This window comes from Myotis nattereri, assembly GCF_964212035.1.
Source record: "Myotis nattereri genome assembly, chromosome: 1".
Lineage (NCBI taxonomy): Eukaryota > Metazoa > Chordata > Mammalia > Chiroptera > Vespertilionidae > Myotis > Myotis nattereri.
The window spans coordinates 50807398-50834205 of record NC_138075.1 but is presented as its reverse complement, the minus strand read 5'-3'; the positions used below and the strand labels follow the sequence as shown (position 1 = coordinate 50834205).

Here is a 26808-nt window from a genome sequence, read left to right as displayed (position 1 = left end):
CCCAGGGAAACTCATTCTATTACTCCGTGGAGGAGTTACCAACCTTCTCCTAACAAAGTTGGATCATGCCGCATTTGCAGGCCCAGAGGAAAAACAACCTCCCCCCCACCCCCCGCCCCGTTATTAACAACAAAACCAATTCTTGAGAAGCTGAGCCCAAAGGGAGACCTTTTAAGACCTTCTCCTTGGGAACCTGCGATGGAAACAAGTACTTCCCTGGTTCCATCTGTCCAATCTTAGACTCCCCGATGGGATTCTTACCTTGAATTCTAAGTTAAGTAGATGTATTTCAGAAGGTATAATTGGAGACAAAGAGGAAAAGATGAAATGAGTTTTTCAAATCCCCAGGATTAAGTATACCCTGGACAGATAAATGAGCTACGCTTTAATACTGCACTTTCATTTATCTCTGGCCTGGAACGTTCTCTCGGCTCTTCCTGCACGCTCTGTCACACTCCTTAGCTAGGTCTTCCCCCGAGGTGATTTCCGGGAGCCCCCAGTGGGAGGCAGGTCCCATTCGGCTCTTCCCTTAGCACTTGTATCCAAAGCACTTAGATTAGGCATTTGTGTACTTTTCTGTCTCTGCCTCCTGCCCAAAAGGGAGTGGTGATGGTGATAGATTCTATATTTTCTCTATCCACCCTACCTTCCACATACGAGGAGGTCAGTAAAGTCAGGAGTATTCCTAAATGAGTACATGGAATCTGTATTTCTTGGGCCTCCAGCAGACAAAGGGCTCCAGAATCCTAAGCAATGAGCAGGAGAACGAGAGGAGCAAATCCAGTGGGTTCTCTCCCACCAACCATACCAGCAGGGCAAGGTCCTCTGACTCTACTTCCAGTTTCCATCTACTTGTATAACAATGCTTTTAGGACCCAGAGGCGTGCTCTTTATAAAACTCTTAAAAACACTGGGGGTACAAATTATAAATGCCAATCTGATCCTCTACCTTTTGTTGTTGTTAATCCTCACCCGAGGATATTTTTCCATTGATTTTTTTTTTTTTTTTTTTTTTTTTTAGAGAGAGTGGAAGGAAGGGCGAGAGAAACATCCATGTGAGAGACACACACAGATTTGTTACCTCCCACATGCGCCTGATATAGGGCCGGAGATTGAGCCTGCAACCATGATACATGCCCTTGACCAGAATTGAACCTGGGACCCTTCCATCCCTGGCCGGATGCTCTATCCACTGAGCCAAACTGGCTAGGGTTGATCCTCTACTTTATCGCAATGAGTTGCTACTAAGTATAGTTAAAGAAAAAGTGAAAATTCATCAGTGAAGTTTGTACTTATAAGATTTCTGGCCACAAATGCTAAACAGGACCCATTTTTCCATTTGGAGAAAAACGATTGTGATGTTTGGAATTTCAGCTTAACTACAAAAGGCCTGGGGCGAGGCAGTAGAGAAGTGGCTGATGGTCCTTGCAGAGTCACTTGGCCGAGTGTATCCTCCTGTCAGCCCAGCGTGTCATTGGAGCGTATCGACCTGTCCCTGACAGAAAGTCTATGGAAGGCAGAGGAAGAGGAACACGCCGCAGACCTGCTGCAGAACGCTAACAAGAACAGAATTAAAAATGATCACTTCTGGGACTTATCACACAACTTGGAAATGGTGCTCAATAAAAGAAAAGATAATTTGGGGCCACAGTGCTTGGAATGAACACCTGACACGCAGTCACTGGTCTGGATTTAGAAAACTGCTTTGATCCCCAGAGAGGAGGTGGTTAATGAGTATTTTAAAGGATGAGATTGAGGTAGCATGACAGCGTCAAAAAGGGTACTGGTTTCCAAGGGTTCCAGGTTTCCTTCCACTTCTCTCAAAGCAAGTGGAACAGATCTTGAACAGGACACTTTATACCTTCCTGAGAAATGTCTTTGTCTCAACCATGGGAGGCAGGGCCACCAGATTAACTGTCTGGTCCACTCGATGCGGAAATCAGGGCCTCTGTGACCATAAAGAATGAAAAAAACAAGGACAACTAATGCCCCCTCTCTTCTGCCTAGCTGGAATGAAGGTGGGGAAGCCTTATTATAAAAAGGTGCATTTTCTCAAACGTATGCTAACAATCAATCAGAATTTTTATAGCAATGTAGTTGAAGAGATCACTATCAACTCCCTGAGGTTGATAGGCTTATTGGTCAAACTCCAAGGTAAAAAGAATCATCTTAGAAATCACAGACAAGAAGGTAAAGAAAAGTTAATCTATTAAACATTTCAACTTTATAAAAAATTAAATAGTATAACACATTTCATGCACTCCCCCTCCATCCCCTAATGAAACACTATTTTTGCCATTCTGGCTTCACCTCTTCCCAGTCCCGCTGAATACATTCTTTTTCCTGAACATATAAAAGTAAATCTCACATATCGTGTCATTTCACACACAACTACTTCAGTTTTCGTCTGTAACATAAAGATTTTTTAAAAACAACTATTATGCCATTATTACATCTGATAATATTTAAAAAAAATAATTCATATTATCTAAAATACCAGCCCATATTCAAATCTCATCAGAAATCTAGAATAATTTTTTTTCCAGTTTTTAGCTTGAATTAATATCTAAACAAGGGCAGAGGTGAGACCAATTTCACCCCATTTACAATCCTTTGTCTTTTAAATATTTCTGTTAGAGGCGGACACTGCTTAGACACAATGTGTCTGGAACACACAAGAATGGGAAGGCCAACTTCACTGCTACTAAATAGCTCGTTACTTGAAAGGTCTGAGCCTGTGAATCAGATACAAATGTAGTTAAAGTGTCAGAACTGGAAAAATGTCAAGTAATTGTTTTCGCAAATGCATAAATGATTCAGGCAACTTTAACCGCCTGCTTTAAAGATATTTTGTTAAACTTCCTCATATTCCCAGGAAGAAAACAGCCCATAAAAAGCTGAATTTCCTAGACCGTACAGCAGCCCTAGAGCACAGGGAGCATTTTCAGGTGTAGCTTCTTCCACACTTCAAAAAAGAGGCATCTGACTGAAGGGGGCGACTACGGGGCAGCTTTGTAAACAGGACCCTGAGCTCTAACCTGTCGCAGCCTCGCCTTTGGGGAGGGCAGCCGGGGAACAGTTTCTCCATTCAGCTTCCACGAGGCCTCTCTGCTGCTGTGACTCATAGAAAGACTGTTTTATAACACCGGTCTGTGTTTTGTAACACACACTGAAACACACAAAAATAAGACTGTGCAGAAACCCGAACCAAACCCTGCATCTGGGCACCGGTATCAAGATCTGAAGATGTCAGAGTGGCTATTTAATCCAGATAAAGTGGGCAAGGCCTCATGCCTTTCCTTGGCACGGACGTGGAGGCTTCCTGCCTGCTGCACATGCCCCCAGGAGGAGCAACCGTGAGTTGAATTTTCTGAAAACAGAAGCATTTTCAGACTTGTGTTTTCCTGGACAGCTGCCTGGTGGCTGTAATGCATAATAAGGGCGTGTAATTGACAGTAATGTGAATCACTCACTGAAATTCTGGGCAAAAAAGAATTTTTTTTTTTTTAAATAAGGAGTTATTTTTTTTTTCCAGGAAAAAATTAAGGAGCAAAGTCATCCTGTCCATTGAAAACAGCAATTACTTTACATTTCAGCTCATTAGCTACCTTTGTAGAAAAAAAAATCACTGTAATTTGCAGTAACTCCCAGCATGTGTTGTAAAGAGGAGTGGTTGCACAATGCGTGCAATCGGATGGGTTGGGTCCGACGGATTCTGTGAAATGGCAAATTTAGATGGTTACTTGATACAGCATACATGGGATTCCTCTCCCAAGAGCGCGTTACAGGAGCTACTGTCCTCTCCCAATGATTTGGCCACTTGAAAAGCTGCTATCTGTCAGGACCTTGTAATTATTATGGTAATAACCAGGGCAGACTGATGGAGCTACTGATGGCAATGGGCAGCCTCAGAATTCCTTTCACTGGGGCTCAGACACAGGGAGCTGCACAATAATGGCTGGGGATTTTCCCAGGTAGGAGCTGGTGGAACCATGGAAGCTTTTAGATCAGGTCAAGGGCTTCTCTATTAACTGTCTTTGAATAAGGGAAAGAACCATCTGAATTAACTTCACAATCCATCTGAAAGGGGCCCCTCTTTTCCAGGGCAGAGACACAGAAACTCAGCCCTGGAAAGCCGCGGAGATTGGATTCCATGGCGATAAACCCTGACTCTATCTGGGCTCTGCAGGGTCAGATGTTTGTCCGAGCCTTTGGCATCCGTGAGACTAGAAAGCCCGTGTTCAGGTCTGTGAGGTGCCTCGAGCTGCTGGCCGTGGAGGGAACAGGGGCATTCTGAACCCCAAACATCTCAGAAACACAGGAAGAAACTCTTGGGGCTTTGGAATGTTGGGATGGTGTTGGGGAGAGATACTCTGAACCAAGGAGGAGTCAAAACTCTGAGCTCTTTCTCTCCTTATTATACTCAAGTTTGGGTTGATTTTGTCAGGTGGGATCTCTCATTCTTAGAAGTCAAATTGAAGTAAAATTTCAGGAAATCAGAGGTTCCATCAAGGTTTTGAGAAAGGGAATGAAAATTCATTCTGTCTTCATCACGAATTACCACCAATAAGCTGTTTCTTTTTAAAGAAATATATATTTTTATTGATTTTTTTACAGAGAGGAAGGGAGAGGGATAGAGAGTTAGAAACATCAATGAGAGCGAAACATCGATCAGCTGCCTCCTGCACACCCCCTACTGGGGACGTGCCCGCAACCAAGGTACATGCTCTTGACCGGAATCGAACCTGGGACCCTTCAGTCCACAGGCCGACGCTCTATCCACTGAGCCAAACCAGTGAGGGTGAGAAGCTATTTCTTATATGACAACCGTTGGGAACAGGATGATTGGCTCATGGTTCTCCTCTCCACCACTCATCTGCAACTGAACTCCAAGCTCATCTAGTAATTGCTAACAGGCAAAATGAGGTGGGAGTCCCATCAGCTGCTAAAAAGGGAGACGTTATGTATGTAGATAAACCCTGGAAAATATTTCAGATGCTGAATCTCAATTATAAGACAAGAGCAGACTGTCAGAATCTGAAAAGTAGCACGTGATATGTCTGACTAGTCCTCCTTGCACGCATTCTCTTTGTTCCTTTATGAACTCATTTGACATGAGCCCAAAGAGTTGGAAATGTGTTATTTCTTTTCTTAATTGAGAAAAATGTGTTAAGTCTCAGGAATGTCCATGTGTGGAAAAATAAAACATTATATGGAGTTGCACACACATATGATTTATAATGCACATATCCAAGACCAGAAATTCTAACGAAGAACCTTATTCAACAGCAAAAAAAAATTTTTTTCTTCAGCATTTGCAATTCTGGTATACCATAATGCTGAGGCCAAGCATATATTTTATTAGTTTAAATCCTAGCTAAGCAATAAAATGTGTGTTGCTTCAAATAAAGAAAACATGCTTTTCCACAAAAGTTAAATTTAATGTCCATGGTGGGCCCCCTGTGGTGATGTTGTGGTGTGCCCCCCAGACCCCTCCCTTTGGGACTGAGGCCCTTGTTCTCCCTGGAACCTTGGCTGTTGACTACCCATGGCTCACCCCTGAAATGTTCCTGTAGCTGAGAGAAGCCTCACTGTCCCAGACTGTGCCCCTCCCTTGGGGCAGCTGGCACCCAGGTGGCTAGTTGATGTAGGGTAAAATATCCAGCCCGCTTGCCTTGATTTGGGACATCTCTCAAGAATGATTCCCACCTCTGATCTCTCTGTGGCATCTGCTGAATTCAGGCTGCCCCTGTTGACAGTATAATTTCTCTGTCTGCCCAGTCTAGCTGCCTTTATCTCTTGGAGGTGCTGTTCTTAAGAGCACCCTCAATCAACTTTCTGTGTGCAGATCTGAGTCCCAGAGCCTATTCTCTGGGGACCCATTCTAAGATATCCATTTATTTAAAGATACTTTAGTGGAATGACTAATTAGGATTAATGATAAATTTTAGATAAGAATATGGTAGAACTTCACTTTAATTAGTGTGAGGGACACCCAGCCATGCTGTATGCCAACAGGGTTGGTTCCATAAGTTTTTTGAGTCTAGAATCGCATGGTGAACTCACTTAATGGTGATCACATAAGAAGCTTCATGATGAAGTTTTACTATTGCATTACTATAGATGAATCATGGACAGTATGTAGACCCTTTGGCCATATTCAGGCTGTTGGAAATTGGCTCTTCCATGTTTTAGGGGTAGAGCAACCCAATCCTCTATAATCTTCCTTATAAGTGACACTCTGGGATAGAATGAACAAGAACTCACTGACCACTAAGTAGTAGCTTAAGCATCAGGAGAGTCTGTAAGGATGGGACCCATATTGGTCATTTTGTTCATTAGAAACCTAACTTAAGAGAAACACATCAACAGAATCTCAGGTAAAACACTTTAGGGCAATAAAAACATATCCTCCTATATGATACTGTCTCCCAGTGGCTCCCATAATGAAAATGAGAACATTTCCCCGTCTCTCAAATCACCCCAATTATACACAGAATTAGGTAACTTCTTCCACAAAGCAGGTCCTGGAGGGTTCTTTGATTTAGAGATATCAGTCAGAACTATTTTTATGGGGGGGGGGCGTGTAGAGGAATGGGATAGTGGTATGTATGTATGTATGAATGTGTGATGGTGTAACAATTTTTCCTTTTTCAACCTGAAAACCATAGTTTGAGCTGCCGTCTAGGACAGTTTCTACTCTAATTGCACTTTTTTGTGTGAAAACTGCAGCACAACATGAAGACAGCATCTCCACTGTGTTTTTAAAGACCCCCTTCTGCAAAGGAAAGGGATGAAAGAGGCTATGAGAGATGATGCTTCTATCAAAAATCAACTCCAGAGTCCCCAAAGATCTTCCTCCTTCATCCTGTTCTCATTTAGCTTGCTAATAGATGCCTAATGAGAGAAGAATTATTGTGACACAGAGAAACCTAGGATTTAAATTTCATATGAAGAGATGGACTTTGCATTAGAGGCAAAGGGCATTTATTCTCCTATTATAATAATTCCAAAGTGCTTTTTGACCTTGGAAATAAAAAAAATTAGTGTAAAGATAGAATTGGTTAGGTCATTGCCTAAGGGGGCATAAAAGGCCACCAGGAAATAAATTAAAATGAAAATAGATTCTTTTATTGGGTCACATCTCATCCTCTCATTTGTAAGCAAGGTTTCCACTCAAGAATGGATACCGCAGGGGATAATTTTGTTCGTCTTGTTTTGAATGAAGAAAAAGTTACAAACAAAAGGAGGGAGGAAGCTGCATATGAAGCTTAAAAGACAGAGGATTCCATGGAAGAGCAGGCAGAAGCCATTGTTGGGAGCACTACTGACGACTGGGCAGTAGTTTTGAAGTCATTGGCCCCTGCTAAGTTGAGGAAACATGCTTACATTCCAGTCCAGGCATGCATGCAATGCCATTTGTTCTGACTTGGAACACATCAATGTCAGATTTTCCCAGATTTCCCCTGAAGATCCAGTAACTAATCTAGGATGATCAGAACATCTACTTCCCAAATTGCTTAATATGTAAGGATCTCTTTTTCCTCTACAGACCAGACAAATACAGGGCATTTCCCTTGATAGAATATGCCCTCCATTGCTGGAAAGATTGGCCAATTCTTTTCTCTGGTAGGTAGTTTTCTCTTTTACATGTAAATAGATGCCAATGAGCACTGAAAATGTCCCTTGTTTACTCTATAAATTTGATTATCTGGTTTATAAAATCTAGTATTGATAATGCAAACTCAGAAAAATAATCCACTCTTCCTCTTTAGAATGATAGACAGGTATTGTTAAACCTGTTGGATGGGATTCTGACTTTAATCTTACAAACTGCTAAAGGAAACTTTAAAGCAATCCATCCTAAACCTCAGCATACATGTGGTACATTGCCAGGCATCCAGAAGCCCTTTGAGTTGTAGTATTGGTTTCCAAAAAAATATAGTACAAATCTCACCATATAATTTCAAATAATAAATCTCTGTTTTCCTTACAGCTGTTAACCATGGAAAGATTATTATTTTTCCTTAGACTCAAATGTGCAAGAAGAGTGTCTGGTCATACAATTGTGTATGTACACACATACACATACACGTATTTAAAATCTACAGATATTAAATGAGCCCATAGTAGATACCAATCACCTGCTAAGCCCAAAAGATACAAAGATAATTACAGCATATTTAGTGGGACAAAGCTACACACACAACAACAACTATTCTACAAGGCATTTTCTGTACTGTCACCTTAACACTGTGGGTGGAGGACCTGCAGCAATGAACTAGGTAGGGTTGGAGAAGGCTTCGTGTGGCAGGTGCTATTGGTGTCGGCCTTTGGTGGCGCAGTAAGACTTCTACAGATGCAGTAGTTGGTGAAGGGCATTCTAAGACAGAGGTGCAGGAGAAGCAAAGGCACTGGGGTATGCCCATGCACAGAATCTTCTAGGAACCGGTCACCAAGGATGGCAAAGACTTAGCAGACGTCAAGGAGAGAGCCGTGGGAAGACAAAGATCAGAGTGTGGAGGGCCTCAAGGGCTGTACTAAGAAGGCTGGACTCCTCAGGCAATGGAAAACCCTAGACAGTTACTAAGGAAGTGGAATAAGAAGGGCCTGCTGACCGTGAAATTCCAGAGCAGGCCATCATTTTTCTTTTCCTTTTCTTTTGATCTGGGGAAGGGAAGAGCTGGAACTGCTGAAGGGGAAAGTGTTTTTTTTCCTGTGCCGGGTCTCAGAGATCAGAATCGAGCCTAGGTGTGTTCTCAGCACACACGGATGCTTAGCACCACTAGGCCACACTCCGATCTCGGCACTACATGCTCACAGTGGGCCCTCTTGCCATCGGTGCTCTGCGACGGTCACACAGCAGAGCAGGAGTGCCGAGCCGCACCTTGAGTGCTCTGCAGATTTACTGCCTGATAAGTCTTTACGTCAAAAAAATATTTCAAGCTAAAGCTGTCGCTAACAACTTTATATGGTTTGTTGTTTCCTGAGTTGCCTGGCCACTGAGAGACCAAGTCTGAAGTAGATGTTTCCAGCGGGGAGTCTCCCTGACAACGGTTCTATCATTTTTTTCTGTTAAATATACCAGCATCCTGAAGCCCTACTCGAGCCCCAAAGCCAAGCTGATGATGTGAGCAACAACACGCTGATATTTTTCTCTTTCTTGCCTACCCTTTGGGAAACTCTTTGGGTTTATACGGTGCATAGATAGAAAAGGATGCAATACTCATTTTTTATTATTTGATTCCTCTTCATGACAGACCCTTGTGGCAGGCAGGGAGTTAGTTTGCAGGTAGGATAAATCCAGGACCAAAGAGATGAAATAACTGGAAATCATTGCTTTGATGCCATCAGGGGCAGACCTAGCAATAGCATTCCTCGGTTGCCGCTCTCCGGGGAGGCCCGACAGCTTTGTTCCCACCGCAGATTTAAATGTCCCCAATCCATGGAGATCAATTCGCCTCCTGAGCCCGAATGACAAGCTAAACTACCAATAATGCCTTGCTCCGGGTTTTAAGCGACATAATCAACCGGAGTGGGACTTGTGTCATTTAGACTTTGTCTCCTTAAAAATCAAGAGTAACAGTGGTAAGAGAGAAGTTTTTAACAAGGAGGAAAACCCTAGACAGTTGTCTCTAAGATTCTTCGCCACGGCTTCAAGGACAACCAGGAAAAGAGCTGCTATTTGAGGCAACTTCATTATAAAATCATTTTTAATAAGCAATCTTAACAAAGAGAGGGAATACTCTTGTGGAGAAACCCTCCAGGGACCCAGAGGCTGCCCAGTTAAGTTATTAGGAAGTTTCACACAAGGGACCAAACAGCTATTTCATTGGCCTCGGGGGACAGAGTTTAGTTTTCGCCTGTTCTCTAGAGGTGCTGGTGTTATCCCATCTACCAACAGCACAGGCTGGTAACAATCAATTATCCTGATGCCCCACTTGGTGAGGGAAAGTGGCTTTGCAGTTTTTTCGACACAAAAAAGACACGGTGTAAGAGAGACAGATAAATTAACGTGATACGGTTCATTATATACTGAAGACTTTTATGAACGTGCAGCCAGTGAAAATGCCTCCAACAGACCTTCGTGTCCTTTCAGGGACACAACAGCAAATCATTCTTGGAAAATTAAGAAATACCAGCAAAGAGAAAAGGAAGTGTAATTATCCTTGTTCAGTTGTGTGAGGGACATAATTCTTTGATGAGAAAATAATAAGCACCGCCGTTTACTTTGCCTGCCTAAGGTGTGATCAAGATTGGAATTTGGGGCTCAAGTTTTAGAGAGCTAAGTGTGGCTGAGTTTAAAAGGGTTGGGAAGGCACAGACTCTTAATGCATTATAGTAGCCTCCAGCCAATTAGCAGTACAAATGAAAGAAAGCAAGGAGAACCATTAGCCACGTAGTTCAAGGTGCATATGTATTTTCCAAGTTTCACTGCTCATTTCATCCTTCTGAATTTGATGAGATGGCAAGGACTGGTCTTACAGTTAGACCTTAAAACTGGGGAGATGGAGAAAAAGTGAAATACTCTTTCTCTATAATAATCAGAACAGCCTTCCCTTTTTGGGAAGCAGCTCTACCTGCTCAATTAGTGCATTTTCTATACAGTTAATCAGAGGAAAGGCCAGAGAAGAGCTTCCATCTACAGATACAAATTCTGTCTGAGTTCAGAGAAGGGGCTGGAGTATGGAACGTCTTAGGCATGTAACTAAATGGCAGTGGCAATAAAAACATTGTTTACAGGTCACTGTGTTTTCCACACACATTCTGTGGCTTTGCATTGGTGATGAGTTAAAGACCAAACCTTAATTCTGTTCTTCACGTCCTCTCTTTTCCTTGTTAATACTCTCCTCTAGTCAGACAGGCCTTCACCATCATCCTCCAAGCCCTCCACGGATCCACCGATCACACCTAATCCTTCTTACCCTTCCAGATCAAGCTCAGCTCACCACGAGTGTCCCAGCTCAGAGGGACAGCCCACCTCCAATCACAACCCTGCGTTTTCCCGCAGTTCTTTCATTACTGGAAGTTCCTCAAGTGGGTCTGTCCTTTCTTCTCCTCTGATGAAGACTAAACCAGCAGAGAGGGAGGATTATGCATTAAACTTTCTACACTACATGGTGCCTAACACAGGGCTAAGCACAGAGGAGGGGATGGAAATGCTAAACTAAGAAAATCTTTCTGACCCCAGCCCTGTTCTCTTTCCACAGGAACTGGCTGTGGTCTGCTGTCCAGCCTTCCTTCCCTATAGCCCTGTCCTATAGGTATCCAGATTATCACCATATCATCTCCTCTAAAAAAAATCTATAATAATAAAAGCATAATATGCAAATTGACCGAACAGCCAAACAGTGGAACGACCATCTGGATGACCTTCTGGATGACCTTCTGGATGAAGGTGGGGCTGAGAGGGCCGGGGCAGGTGGGGCTGTGAGGGCCGAGCCCCTTGCACGAATTTCAAGCACCGGGCCTCTAGATTTGAATAAAGGATTTATAGTCTCTTTCCCTGAATCCAAACCTTAATTTTGCTCATTCTAGCATTTTCTACTCCTTAATATGCCTTCTAATTATTATGCATGGCTGTTAATTATTTAGGGCATGAGGAGCTGGAATCGATGTCTAGGTGATCAACAAAGTAAAACAGGGGAGAGCTATCACTCCTATCTAGGAAAATATTTTCCCCAGAGGTGGAATGAAGAGAATTCCACTGTAAGGAATCTTGGGCAGGCAAAGGAAAAAGGGTAATTGAATAGCTTGGAAATAAAACCTTAGTCACTATACAGATACTGACATCGGTTATATCAAAAGGACCATGGGACTACATATACACTAGAGTTAGTGTAAAAAAGTGTCATGTAAGTTATACAGAAAGTGAATTCAGACTAATAACGTTCTTCATATTTCAAACAATTTGGCACCCCTGCTTCTCCTACGTTTTTATTCCTTTGGCTGCAAAGAGAGAAGCTGATGTAACTGCAAAGCCAGTCAGTCCTAAATTCAGGTGTGCTTAATCATACTCAAAGCCTAGATATTTAATTCGCTTATGTGCCCTTTGGATATGAATTTCAGTTCCCTAGGCATTTTTTAGCTTTGATGGTTTTGTTTGTTTTTGGTTAGGTTTCAAGAAACCACAGCATCCTGAATCATATCACCTCTTAGTGGCAATGAATTATCAAGTTGGTCTGACAAACGAATAATGCCCACATTTATTATAAATCTCATGAATGTCCACTGAAGGCTATGTTGCGGTGGAAAATCGCTGTAAGAAACATACATTACTGTTAGCAAGGGAAACACAACTACCTTAGAAGCAGAAGTAGCCACTTTGAACTATATTTTTATTATGGAATTAGCTGAGTTGTATGAACAGTGACATTACGTGGATCCCTGTTCTTTCATGAATTAGGTTAGATTGTTATAAAGATAAGTAACGATCATTGTAAAGTAAGAAGGTTGCATAGTTTTGAGTAGACTACCTTGTTTAAATAAACATTTTTATGTAGTGGGAATAACCTCCCCCTTTCTTATAATCAGTTGGTTCACCACACTTTGAAGCCTTCATAGGTGAATAGTTGTGTGGTACAAGACAATCCGAGTCAACTGTAAGAATGACTGTGTTACGCTTGGCTTTCTTCTTTTATTTTAGAATGGAAAGACCACTCTAAAGAATAAAGTTCTTTGTTGAAGCATTGAGGCTCTGTGGCTTGGCTTTAAATCCTGGCTCCACCACATACTAGCTAGTTGTAGGACACTGGGCCTCAGATTTCATTTATAGAGTGGGGATAGTAGCAATTACCTATCGCACGAGATTGTGGTGAAGATTAAATAAATGAATGCTTATAAAGTGCTTAGAAAAGCATCTAGCACTCAGTAAGTGCTCCCAAACTATTACCCAATGTTGATATTGGAGATAATGGTGTGGCACTTATGTACATGCAAGGAGTCACCCTACTCTATTTTGGGTCCTGGCCCTGCCCATTACCAGCTGGATGGGTTTGGAAATTTTTTCACTTCTCTAAGTTACTGATCTCTCAGATAAATGGTCTCATCTAAAATGGGGGTGCATGCAGTACAAAGCTCACAGAGCTGATGAGAAAATGGAATGAGGTCATGCATAGAAAGCACTAGCATAACGCCTGGATTATTAGACATCCAGCTCTTCTTTAAAGATCAGCCCAACTGTGTATAAGAGTTTCATTAAATATATAATAAATCTATCAAGTATACGCCAGTACGTGGTAGGCCAGCCACTTCTGTTTTCTCCCTAGTAGTGGTCATTGATTTTGAAGAGCCATTCTCACCATCTCAACACACCCTTTTGAACCCTTGTTATGAAATCAGAACACAAATACTTTTTGTCCAAGTTCAATTCATGAATCTGAAGTCTCCTAATAGAGCAAACTTGAATCAGCTGGATGCTCTGATGGAAACATTTAGTTAACTATTCTTGGTTTGTTTTTTTTTTTAATGGAATTCACAGATTGTCACCATAAACTGTGGGTTGTAATACTATGTGAAACTTCTACCTTGGAAGAACTGACTGGCAGGGCCAAGCGCAGTCCATTTATATCTTAATATGATGAGGCAGAGAAATCCTGTTAAGCTCAGGAGGACTTGGCTCTAGTCATACCGGCTGAGTCTAAACAAGGCAATATGTTTCCAAACAGTACAGAGAGATTTTTACTTCCTTGGACTAGTTGACTTTGAAGGGACTGAAGAGGTGTTACTCTGGGTGAGAATGGGTATAAATGAGCAGGAGGGGTCATTTTTTTTTTAGCACCCAAGGTTCAATCTTCCCCTTTCCCTTTAATGCTATTGTATGCTTGGATCGGAATCAGAATCCTGAAGGGTCTCTCTCTAATCTGTTTCTCCTCTCCACACTTCCAGCTTAGTCTGCTTTCCAGTGTGAACTGAATTTTCTGGAAATGGTACACTTGGTGTTTGTGTTTCAGATTGTTTTCTGTGACTATGTGCTCTTCCCCTAACCCCACCAAGTTCCCACCTTCAACCTTGAGGGCAAAAAACCTGTCAGCACACAGTAGTTCCTCAATAAACACTTGTGCATTGGTTAGTCCTCTAAGAGGCCAAAAAGCCCATCCGCAGGCAAGCTTAATGTCTGGGATGGCCAGCGGCCTTAGCAAGCTAAGAAATCAATCCCCTGGCTCCTTTATGAGCATTTGCTTCTCTCTTTTGCTGACTGTTTGTGAATGGGTAGAGAGGATCTGGACGAGAGCCTACTAAAAGAACTTCAGAGTGGCTTCTTCTCAGGTCTGTCCTAATAAACACCCAGCCAGCAATTGGAATTATAATTGCTGTGAGTCACGCCATGAGTCACATGGGTTGTCATGGCAACCTATTAACTATACAACCAAAGCACCTTCCATTAGCTTTGCCAAGAATGGTTCTTGAGTTTTCCTGGACTGTGAAAATAATGTGGGTGAGCCCCAAGTTTGGGTTGCTAAGAGTTTACAATAAAAAGGAATGGCCTCAAGGAAAGTAAAAGAACATGAGAAAATGTAGTTATTCTTGTTCTTGGACCTCCTGAGTAAATGACAACAATGGCGACAAATTGTTGGGTTGGTTTTATGATATCAACAAATGCCCAAGGAGAGAAGGTTGATGCCTCAAAGCCAAATTTCTCTAACTTAAATTCAAAGCCGAGTCCCTAGGGGTAAAAAGTGAATATGTTAATCTATTCTACTTTAAATTGTTGCAATCAACACTTTTTTATTGTTACAGATATAAAAGATTATTTCTCAAAGAACTATCCTGTTTTTTTCTTTTCAAAAATATTTTTACTATTGAGGACTAAATCTCTTTACAAATAATAAATAATACAGTATTTTAATTTTATATTTTAGGGAGTAGCCTGCTACAGTCAAAACGTACTAATTTACCTTTTAATGGCAATTTATATTAAAATTAAAATATTTTGGGGGGTTTGGAAGCATATTTTATTTTGTTATTTATTGGGGAAAAGTGACATTAAATTGGAAAAAAGTACACATTTTCCTGACTGCTTCCTGAATAACCTGCAGTTTCTGCATGTTTGTAAGTGCCTGCTTCTGAATATGGAAGAAAGCAAGCAGAACAGACTAAAACAGGAAGAATAAGGGATATAAACAAGGATGAGAACACAAGGAAGTAATGATGATCTGTTGCTTCTGGAAGCCTACCAGGTATCTTAGTGATCTGTGATGGGCTGGCTGATATAATCCCTAAGGTTATGATACACGATGCTAAACTTCCCAGTAACTGGAAGCAGTTAAGATGATCTATTGCATTTTTCACTTCTTCTCCATATTTGTCATATTCTAACATTTTAGTGAATGCGGAATTATTGAAGTAGAATTAGATTAAGTAAGAAGTCAGGACCAATGACCAACTAGTTGTCCTTGGCAAATAGGAAAAACCAAGATAGCAGTCGATTCCAAGAAAAAGATACTTCTCCACATGGTACTATTTCAGCAGGAAAGAGACCAGAACAAACTTGTGAAACACCATAGCAAAAACAATCCTGAAAGTGTCCAACCAAATACAGGTGCTATATAATCACCACAAAAATTAGATTGAAATTCTATATCACAGTATAAAATGTCTCTAGTATGTTCCTATCCTATAAGTAATAACTCCCTTTTATGTTCCCACACCCCAAACCAGCAGCAATATTTCCAATCAACAATTGAAGAACAGCAAAAATGTAAGAATTCCTTAACCAATTTGGTCCTGATGACTTGGTACTAGAAGCCCCAAAGCTTTGTCTTTTCCCACTGGTCAAGTAAAGTTAATGACAAACACAAAAGGTTCTCTTCTCAGGAACTCAGGAGAATGAGTTCTCCAAAGACCATGTTTATGGAGTCCTCTGAAGCTAACAATAAGATTTCCTTTCCTGGGAATTTTTGGCTCAACTCTATTAAAACATATTTTTTTGAAAAGCAATACCTGTGCTTTCCAGGTAATAAGGTGGCCTAAAATATTATCAGGTGTCACAACTATTCAGGTTCACTTTGTAGTTCTTGCACCTCTGACTGGTGTACCTGTGAGCTGACACTCTGGTCTGATAATATATTCTACAACTGTACATGTTAATTTGTAAGTTGAACAATCTCTCTGTGAGGGCAGATTGAAAGTGCTAATGGGGGGTGACTTGAGCTGTTGATGATTATGTAGTCAATCCTTGACCAAGGTTTCCAGAACCCTGGCTAAAAATGGAAGTTGTGAGACAGGACATAAATGAATTCATACACTTCACTGATAGTGAAACTTTTTGAAGAACAGATGTCAAGATGATTTAAGAGGAGCTGGAATTTAACATCTTAAGACAACTTATAGGCAAGTTTGAACAGTTCCATTTTCAAGCAGAATCCGACAGATGCTAAAGAAGTCATTTAGGTGGCTGTTATTAGAGAAAGAAGTGGTTGATTTTCTTCCTCCTCACAAGTTGTGGGCCCTGTAGAGATGCTAAGATCAGAAATATGATGGGCTGTCTGCGGAGTGTGGTGACAAAAGCAATCTCCACATTTAAGTGGCATAAGACTTTTACTAACACACAACTTGGACAATTCAATTTCTTCTTGGCATGTGCAAAGTTTTGTGTCTATTCAGGTGCCATGCTGCCCAACTTGACTTGCTATTTTATTTTGGGCCCCCTTCCCCAAATCATGAGAGTAAACATCAATCAAAAAACGAAGGTGATTTCTGATCTAAATCTTTCTGTCAACTTAATATTTGAATTACATAAAGGAAGCTTTATTTTAAGCCTTTCTACATTTACTTTATGCTTAATGTGTAAGAATGTCCCTGCTCATTTTCTTAGTCAAAAAGGCAATCAAAATCCACCCAGTTTGGCTGTATCTTGATAGCTGATGGAGTTAGTTAATTAAGCCTTTGCTGCAAGGCCAACCAAGTTTGTTGCCTCTTACTAGAAATCCAGGTTTTCATCACTAGCTACCAGTCTCATGCTGTCACCTAAATCCTCCCATGAATTTAAATCCAACCACAGGTGATTGTTTCTACAATAGACGAATGAAATTACTCAAGAATGACAATTCCTTGAAGATCCTTATGGATGGACAGTCTATATATTAATGAAAACCTACAGTCTCTGTCTCACTGGTAGTTGAGGAGGACTCTTGGTATCCAATGGAGCTGAACTAGTGGTTCTGTTCACTTATCCAAGAGCCAAGTCACAATGCAAATAGTTAGTGGCTTTCTGTATATTGCCAGGTGGCCAGGAGTCCATACCCCAAACCACCAGAAACAGTAGGCACAATCATCCGCCCCTGTTTGGGAGAGGCCCAGGACTGAGCTAGCAGAAAGACTGAATTACTTACCACCTCTAGAGTGGGTCCCTCCAGGCCAGGGACGAGCTCATGGGCAAGGCTGTGCAAGGAAGCGCTCTGTACCATGCCTGCCCTGCGGATATACAGAGGACTTCAGTCTCCTGTACTGTCAATCTCTCAGTCATCATGAGCTCAATTATGCACCGACAACAGCAAGAACAACGACGACGATGACAACAAAACATCCCCCCAAAAGCTAAGGGCCACAGGCTACCCTGATGAAGGGACAGCCAACTGGAACTGTGTGTTGAAAGATGGAGGTGCTGCCCTGATCATGTGTCCATTACAGGCCTGACCTTTTCATCTTTCCTCAAACGAATATTCCACTGAAGCCCCTGGGAGAGCAATGTGGGGAGACTATAGGACTGGGCCCTAAAAGTAAGGCAACCATCTGATTTAGTGGGATTTCTTTTTGTTTGCTTTTTTGTTTGCTACAAATACAGATAGACAGACAGACAAACCCAAGAGAAGGTTTCAAGAATCAACTGAGGCACAAGATAAACTATTTTGCGGTTAAACAGATTTTTTCCCCCAAATGTTTCACAAGAAATCAAAAAAATTTAAAGTGTAATTAGGAAAAATTTGGGGACATGTCTTTGTCAGCCCTGTATTGTGCCATAAATATCTCCACTCCTTGCCTTAGAAGGATGCCCACACATATCTCATAGGTAGCACATATCTGTGGTCTAAAATAGTTATGGAATTCTAATGACGCTATTCATTCAAAGTCTAAATATGCTGGTCAAACACAGTGAACGTTGACTGCCTGCATCAATGATGTATTCATTTCATCCCGAGGTTCAAAGCACAGTCAAACATTATTGCTCAGATTGAAAATCACAACACTTTACATTGACGTGAGTTGGTAAACTATGGTACAGTTTGAATGAAGGCAAATGATGAAAGCAGTTGAGCCTGAGAAGTGGGAATGAGTACAGAGTATAAATCCAGCGCACATTTCCACATCAAACTGCCGATGCCATTAACCAGGGCCCTTGGCGGCCACACTCATGGTCAAACAACAGCACCTATTCCCAGTCAGTATCTCTGCTCCACAGACACAAGTACAAGACGGCCTACATCGTGAGCTAGTGGTGAGGAAAAGGAGACCAAAGTTTAAAAGAAAACAAGGTGATGTTTCCTAGAAACATAACTCTTTTAAGAAGGATCGAGGGTAAGAATGATAAGTAATTAACTGATCCTCCCAGCTAGATTTTATGATTTTTCTACAGCTTAATGGCTTAAATCACTAGAACTCATCAGAATATGTCTGGACTCTTTTTAACACACACTCAGAACACACAGGTGGAAATGTACCCCTTCCAACCACTACAGGTAGAAAAATATGACCTCTGTTGACCATGGATCACAGCTGAAACATTAGTTTATACTTGAAGGGTCACAGCAGCCAGACATATGCGAATTCCAATTCTTCAGAAAACTTGGGACAAGAAAATAAAGCATTACTTACATGTATGCGTCTTCTTCGTTACTGAGATACCTAGAAGAGAGGAAATAATGACAAAGGTAAGAATGTGTCCTGTGTGTGCTTCTTGGAATGTACATCATGCACAGTCTATTCAGAAACACATTTTGTTCAGATGGTGATGCAGAAGCAGGATTAGCCTTACGTGGCAGTGTTACAGGACCTACCCCAGCGTAATGCAACCATGGATGACGGGGACAGTGAGCATCGGCTACTGATGTAAGAGCTCCCGTGGTAAAAAGAAGTAGCACAGACAGTGATTAAACAGGGTGAGAGAAGACTCTTATTTTTTTTTTTAATTTTAAATAGGGGAGACAATCATCTTTATAGGCAGAGTGGGGAAGATTCAAGGCTCAAGAGAGTGATGCCAACCTACCCAGACAACAGAGCAATTAATTTGCTATGGCCATTGATTCTGTGTTTGCTTTTCAATGAACATGACTCTTCCTGCTCGCCTGAAGCTTCACTTTTAATGGTGAGGGAAAACACATCCACAAAACGCACCTATCTGTTCATACTCGTTAGGGTCAGAAGGGGAATGACTTCACTGTACACGGCACCGAAATGAACACGGACCGAATGACAACATGGACTCATGACTCAGCACCCTTGATGTTTCCAAGATCATTTACAGAGAGCAGGTGACAAAATGCAACCAAGCAAGATTAGGCACCTGAGACCACATAAAGATAACATGCACGCGTGCTCAGTGCCAACAGTGCTCTCTCTGTTTTAGAAGGACTCCATTTTGAACGCTTCCTGCTTCCTCCTTCTTGGAGGACATGCTTCAGACCAAGTGGGCTCAAAGTCATAAAGCTCTTGAACACATTAGGCCTGTGACTAAGAACTGCGGTAAGCCTTGATTTTTTTCTTTCAAGTTATTAAGAGAGTTATTTAACCCTCCTCTGGAAAGTAAAAGTTGTTGAAAAACTTGGCACCCACATCAGACTTATCACTGAGCTATGGAACATATGGTACAGAGAAGAAATCTATTCTGAAAATCCACGGTAGACATTAAAAAAAAAAGTTAGTTCCAAAGTCGTACGCCAAGACCAAAATCACACACTTGTTCCCCCCACAACTTTCCAACAGGCTTACTTAGGGAAGCTGAAATTACATAGCCCAACTCAAATTCTCCCCACCCCCCGTTTATTGAGGAAAACGTAACTATTGTTTTTCATCGTGTTTGAGTTGGCGTGGCAAAGTGAAGTTAGAACTTACTGCAAAGAGCCTTGAAGGCTCTCTCTCCCACAAGGGAACGGAAACAGTGTTCCAGAAGTTTGTGAAATAAGCATGGTCACGGGAAGGGAACTTCCCTCAACAGCAACCGCGAGTGAGTTTAAAATCTGAGTACAATTTGCAGCTCCAGCTCATGACACCAGCGCCCACAAATTGATACATTAGTGCTCTTTCAGCATTATGAGAGCTCGGTGTGTACCTTCCTCAGGAAAGAATGCTTTCTGTAAAATCACTTTGAAGAGAAAGTGCTTATGCCGTCGCTCCTGATTATTCAGAACCTCCACACAATTGGATTTAACACAGCCCAAGACAGACCTATCTATATTCGCTGAGTGTGGGACTATTTTCTCCTGACGCCCAAAGGCCTGATGAAAATACCACTGCTTTGACTTTTCTACTTAAAATGTATTATACAGCGTGATGCAGTGTTCTCATCAAATATTTCCATGATGATTACACTGATAATAGATTTAGAGACTCTTTCCAGGAACGCTGCCTGCTCTTTGAAATCACAGTCGCACGGAGCTGAAACGTCTCATCTCTGTCCCTGGGAGAAAGCATGACTTCAGCGACAACACGAACTCGGTCCCTCAGATTTGTGTAACTGCCAATTAATAGTCAATAGAAATAATCAGGGGAGACACCTGTATTAGAGTTGCCAGATTTAACAGATAAGAAACAGGATCCCCAGTAAAATTTGAATTTCAGATACCAATTTAGTGTTCATCTAAAGTTCAGATTTAACTGGGCAACCCGAACCTATACAAATACAATGTGAATTTTATCTAGTATATACAATGAATAATATACCAATCAATAAACATATTTTTTATAGAGAAAGGGTTAAAAAACACACTCCTCTCACAAAAGAAATATATTTTCTTAAATGTATCACAGCTCCTGAATATGGAGATAGGACTGTGCATATTTTACTTGATATCCATTATGAAGACAAAATTCTATTTTCCTAGAAAAAGCAAATAAATGAAAACAATGAACACACAAAAGACAAATTGAATGGAATGATCAGAAAATTAATCGGAATTCCCTTCCTCCTCCTGACAAATAAGAAGTGTGATCACACTAAGGCCTTGAATTTGTGCCACTCCTTCCTCTCTAGAAGATCTAGAACTTCATAGTAACTGACACCACAGAAGAGGGAAAAAAGCAAAAAACTTCCTTCTCATTTCACAGATGGACCAGCTGAGGCTCAGGGCAGTTTTTAGTTAGCATAACAAAACACTTTTCAGGAAGCTAATATCAGACTGGAAGTGTGTTCATGGCACACATTTTAAAACCATGGTATAGAGAGTGCCTCTCAAAAGAGTAAACAGATGATAGTGTGATGAAGGCCTGGGCAGGAGGTGGGCTAGAAGGGGTCAAATGGAGAAAAAAGGGGACATCTGTAAACTTTCAACAATAAATACTAACAATAAAAAAGAGTAAATATTCAAAAAGAATATTTAAACCAGGGAGCCCACCAGGGCTTGGGTGAAAGAGGGCCTCCACCAGAGGCCTGGGTGCCATGCCTTGTGACCAGCAGCCATTTCTTCACCCTTTAATGGGGTGGGGAGGGTCTTCCCTTTTTCTTCTCATTTCTCCAGAGGTTGCCAGATTCACATCTTTCTCATCATAGAACTCATCCTCAGTGAGACCGCAGCAGTCATATATTGCTCAGGTCCTCAAGTGGAAGAGGGAAGACTTATCTGGACCTAAGGCTACTGGTAGCAATTGCAGTTCTGAATCAAAATTTTTTTTGGAGAATTAGGTTTTCTAAATACAAATTTTGATGAGTATTATGTAGGAAAATAGCTGTAGAAAAGAGTAACCTTTAAAAAAAAATCCTCATCCAAAGACATGTTTTTATTGATTTGAGAGAGAGAGGAAGGAGAGAGAGAGAGAGAGAGAGAGAGAGAGAGAGAGAGAGAGAGAGAGAAAGGGAGAGAGAGAAAGGGAGAGGGAGAGAGAGAAACATTGATCAGTTTCCTTCCAAACATACCCCTGACTGGGGATGGAAGCCACAATATAGGTATGTGCCCTGACCTGCAATAAACCCTCAACCTTTTGGTATGGGACTATGTTCCAACCAACTGAGCCACCCAGCCAGAGTGTAAAGAGTAAAAGAGTAAACTTTTTATAGGCAGCTCTTAAGATAACTGGCTTTGGAGTCAAGCTGACTTGAGCTTGCTTTCTTAGACCATCCACACTGCTGCCTCTTGGCTGAGAGACCATGGGCAAATTCTTACCTGCTCTGGGCCTTTGTAATTGTAAAGTATTATATTATCTATAATAATAAAAGTGTAATATGCTAATTAGACCGGACAGCCGAATGACCTTCCGGATGAAGCCAGGGCTGTGAGAGCTGAGGCAAGCTGCCGCAGCTGCAAGGGCCAAGCCCCTTGTACGAATTTTGTGCATCAGGCCTCTAGTATGTCATATAATAATAATAATAATAATAATAATACTCAGGAGGCTGTTGTGAAAATTAAAATGAAATAAGGATGTGTGGAAAGCTTTACAAACTAGGAAGGGTGATATAAATGTTAATTATTTACTTTGACAAAGAGTGGGCAATCCACACAGCCTTATTTTAACAAAGTTGAATTAGAATGTTCTCCTAAAAGAAAAGCCATAGCTACTCATGATATTTTTGGGTTTTACACTGACTCATGACCTAGGACTCTGGTATTGAGATCAATGCTCTTGACTTCAAATTTCATATTTGATGGAGGAAAGCATGAGACAGACAACCAACTTCCTAAAAGCAAGTGTACTCTGTTCTAGACCCTGAACTCCACTGGAGTCTTTTTTTTTTTTAATATATTTTATTGATTTTTTACAGAGAGGAAGGGAGAGGGATAGAGAGTTAGAAACATTGATGAGAGAGAAACATTGATCAGCTGCCTCCTGCACACCCCCTACTGGGGATGTGCCCGCAACCAAGGTACATGCCCTTGACCGGAATCGAACCTGGGACCCTTGAGTCCGCAGGCCAACGCTCTATCCACTGAGCCAAACCGGTTAGGGCTCCACTGGAGTCTTTACTCTCTGAACTCAAGGGAATCTACTTGCTCACTGGCAGGTGGGCTAAGTGGGCTGCTGACCAGCACAGGCGAAGGACTTAGATCACCACCACCCAAGTGTATCAAACCTAGTCCAGATGTTGTGAAGGCTTAGGTTCATTTCCAAATGACTGGGAAGGACACCACGATTCTTTCCCTGAGATTTGCCAACAGGCCACTGAGCAGAGTCCTGCTCTCTACAGACACAGGGGCTTCATGGAGTTGTAGCACAGTGATGGGGTAGAACCAACTTCCTAAATACAAAGCACTAACATACCCCAAGCCAAAAGTGAACACGCTGGGTGATTTAGGCAAGTCACTTAACTTCTCTGGGCTTTAGTTTTCTCATCGGTTGAATGAGGCAGTTGAACTTCATGATCCTTAATTTCCCTTTTAGTTCATTGATCAATGGCTCCTTGCCCTGTTTTCTAGCTATCAAACCAAACCTCCTCTTTCTAAGCAACAGGCTGTCAGGTCTATTTCTTGCTGTACAAAATCTGATGGAGCTCACAATCAAAGGTAACCACCCGAAACTTTTTCCTTTCTGCCTTTAAATCCAAAGAAGAAAGAAGGCAGTGCCCACAAAAGGTTATATAAGTAAAAGATACACTTCTTTGGGGTGATATTTTAAAATTATCTGGGCTAGAGAAAAATGGTACCTTTTGATAAAGTTGCAAGACTCCTTATATTATTTTTCACTCAGATCTGATCTGAGAGAGAGAGAGAAAGAGAAAGAGAGAGAGAGGATTTATTTTCAGTTAATGCTTTAATTTCTAACTTAGCAATATGACAGCAGTTTTAAATTAATAACACTTAAAGCTAAGAGGAAAAGTCTCCATGAATACTCTACCCAATGTAGGGCTTCTAATACAGCAAGACTGCCTGACTCTATTTAGCCCACCATGCCTCCCAGTAAAGCAAAGGCAATGGAATGAAATGCCACGAATTTATCACTGTCACTGTTATCAGTAGTTGCAGAGTTATAGTCATCATGGAGCAGAGCATTTTCAGAATGTGATCTGATATTTCCAATAATGTTAGATCTTGGACCAATTAACTTCCTTGATGGACTTCTTCTTGTATCTTGATTTCTAGGCAATTGTCTGGGCACCAAGTTTATTTTAACTTTTCTTTTTTTTTGGGGGGGGGTGTAAGAAATGGCACCTTTCCTTTTCCCTAGACATGCCAATTGCTAAGCTAGAGGCCTGCATTCCGGACTGGTCCCCAGGCACAGAGATGCCCCTCTGCCGCTTTGCCAGTACTCAGCCTGCATGTCGGCTCTTGTTCTCTTTCAAAATGACAATTGTTGAGAAAGACATATTTCCAACCTGGGTAAGTTCTGTGCTAGAATATAAAACAAAAAGAAAAACAAACAAACAAACAAAAACACAATAAAGAATACTGAAAATAAAATGCAGCTAAGTTTTTCTTTTTTTCTTCTTTCTGTTTTAAAATATGCCAATGTTGCCACATTTCAAGTGAGTTTGTATGGTAGGGACAGGGAGATGTACTAAATGAAAATTAACAAAATCTATAATTGGCCACCTAGCTATGAGTCTACACTAGCCCCACACATGGATTCAGTTTAAGTTCTATAAAAGGAGGGCTCCCACTCTGAAGGCCTTCAAAAGCCTTATTCTCCCTCCTCACTAGACGCCTGAATTTAATAAGATGCTCACTGGTCAAGCCATGAGTTCCTGGGCAAATGGCTTAACCTCCCTAAGCTTTCGTTTTCTTCTCTATGGAATAGAGATAAAATTCTCTGTGATAAGTTTAGAGTAAGACCAGTAAGAGATTTCTCATACCCAGCATAGTGTCCCCATAGACAACTGTCCCCTCTCCACTGAGGATGTTTCTAAGGCAGACACTTTGCCTGGGATAAGCAGAGAGATATCCCATGGGCGGGGACAGGCATGCCCATTAGGGAAATGTTGTTAAACAGGTGGATAACATGGTAAATGAGGGTTTGAGAGCTCAGACAGAACTTTCACAACAAAATCTGGAACACATAACCTCCTTCCCACCATATTCTCAGCAAGCATCCTGCGCAGAAAGTTGCTGTCTCCTGGGTCCACTCGCTCCTACCTGGACTTGTTTCTGATGCTTTATTGTAAGAAGCTAGTAGTTAAAACAGCAACCTAAATGTAGCACGTGAATACTAGCTCAGAAACAAGGCTCAGCATTTAGGCTCTTTCTTTTTAATGGCTGACAATTGTTTCATAAAGAACAAAATATCATTTCGCGCTGGCCCTGTGCCTCCCCCCGCCCCTTTCCTGAGTTTTCCTGTGAGCTTGCTCTATCCCTCACATTGCTCAGGAGATAATCTACGCAGGAGGCAGACCAGGGACTCAGTTGACCAGGGCCTTACCAACATGATGTTACAAAACAATGTCCTTGTCTAGGACAAAGGAGCTATTAATGATAATCAGTACATATGACTGAAAGTGCTCCAAGTAATCTCCGGACTTTGTTTCAAAAATTCTTAATGGACACTAATGCTTTGGGTTCACTTGAAAGAGAAATAAATGATGTGCCAGGGTTGCAGGGACCAAGGACAACAGGCAGAAGGCATCAAGGCATTAGCAATGTTCCGACAATCAAACATTTAATAATTGCATAAAAAGCCTTTAAGAATCATTTAGAAATACTAATTATGAAGATAAATAATACTTTAATGTGAGCTTTCTTTTATTTTATATGTGAGCCTAGGTTGAGCTGTTTCAGTAGTAATACTTCAGTCCTTTTACCAATCAAGGTGCTTTTTACAACATGACAAAAATGCCATTTTAGTTTGAAAATGGTTATTGGTATGGATAAGAGGACTTTTTTCCAGTTTTTTGAATTAAAAAAAAAAGTGTATAACTTTCCTCCATCTGTAGGTCATGTGTCCTGACATTTGTACTCAGAAATATCTTTTAATTTCTGACAGGCGGGCCAGCGCTATATCCTTTTTCAAGTCCTGCCTTTATTCTTGACAAACCAGTCCCAAGGATAAAACCTTATTCCTGGTCCCCCAGCAAAGTCAACATAAAGAGACCCTCAGTTTTATCCTAGAAAGAAAGTTTGAGATTCAGCTTATTGGGGAAATATCCACCTTGTCTCTTAGGGCTCACTATTCAATGCATGATGAAAAGTCCATACCCAAGGAGGCAAATTTCTTCTCCTATGGCTTGCTGGTGCCAAATGTTTGACTAGCACTCGTGGACAGTAAGAATAATATGAAACCTTGCTCTTTCAAATGTACTTTCTTGAGTCTCTATATGGAAAACAGAGCTACCCATTAGACATTACCCAGTTGACTTAAATTTGATCTTGGCGCTCTGAGCATGAATGTGGGAAATGACAACTATCGACACTTCCAGCTGAGCCTTTTAGAACTGAGCGGTTTTATCTTATAAGTAAATAGTACAACTCAGGTAACAATCAGCAGTTCTTACCACACTTTTCCAGGAAATGCTTTACTTTTTGTACCTCTGTAATCTGTTGAAATTGTTTATCTTTGTCACGAATAGGGGCAGGTATTGACTTGAACTGTCTGTAGGTGACTTGCCTGGATGCTGCCTAACACGTGGCCAGAGCTGCAATCCACACGCTAAAAGCTACCAGAACTGGTTGGGTGAGGATGACCCAGAGATTATAGAGCTGGGCCCCAAAGGAAGTCAGGCACTGTGAACATTTT

General features: G+C 41.3%; 1 protein-coding gene across 2 annotated transcripts in view; it reads right to left on the bottom strand.

Annotated features, from left to right (window-relative positions):
• Nucleotides 1–26808, bottom strand: part of RORA (RAR related orphan receptor A) — a gene marked incomplete at its 5' end in the record, with an annotated part of 724182 nt that overhangs the window by 156091 nt on the left and 541283 nt on the right. For both annotated transcript variants that reach the window (XM_081094737.1, XM_081094736.1), the window contains one exon: nt 18814–18843. In XM_081094737.1, the coding sequence (XP_080950863.1) occupies nt 18814–18843 (30 nt within the window). The remainder of the gene's footprint in view (nt 1–18813; nt 18844–26808) is intronic.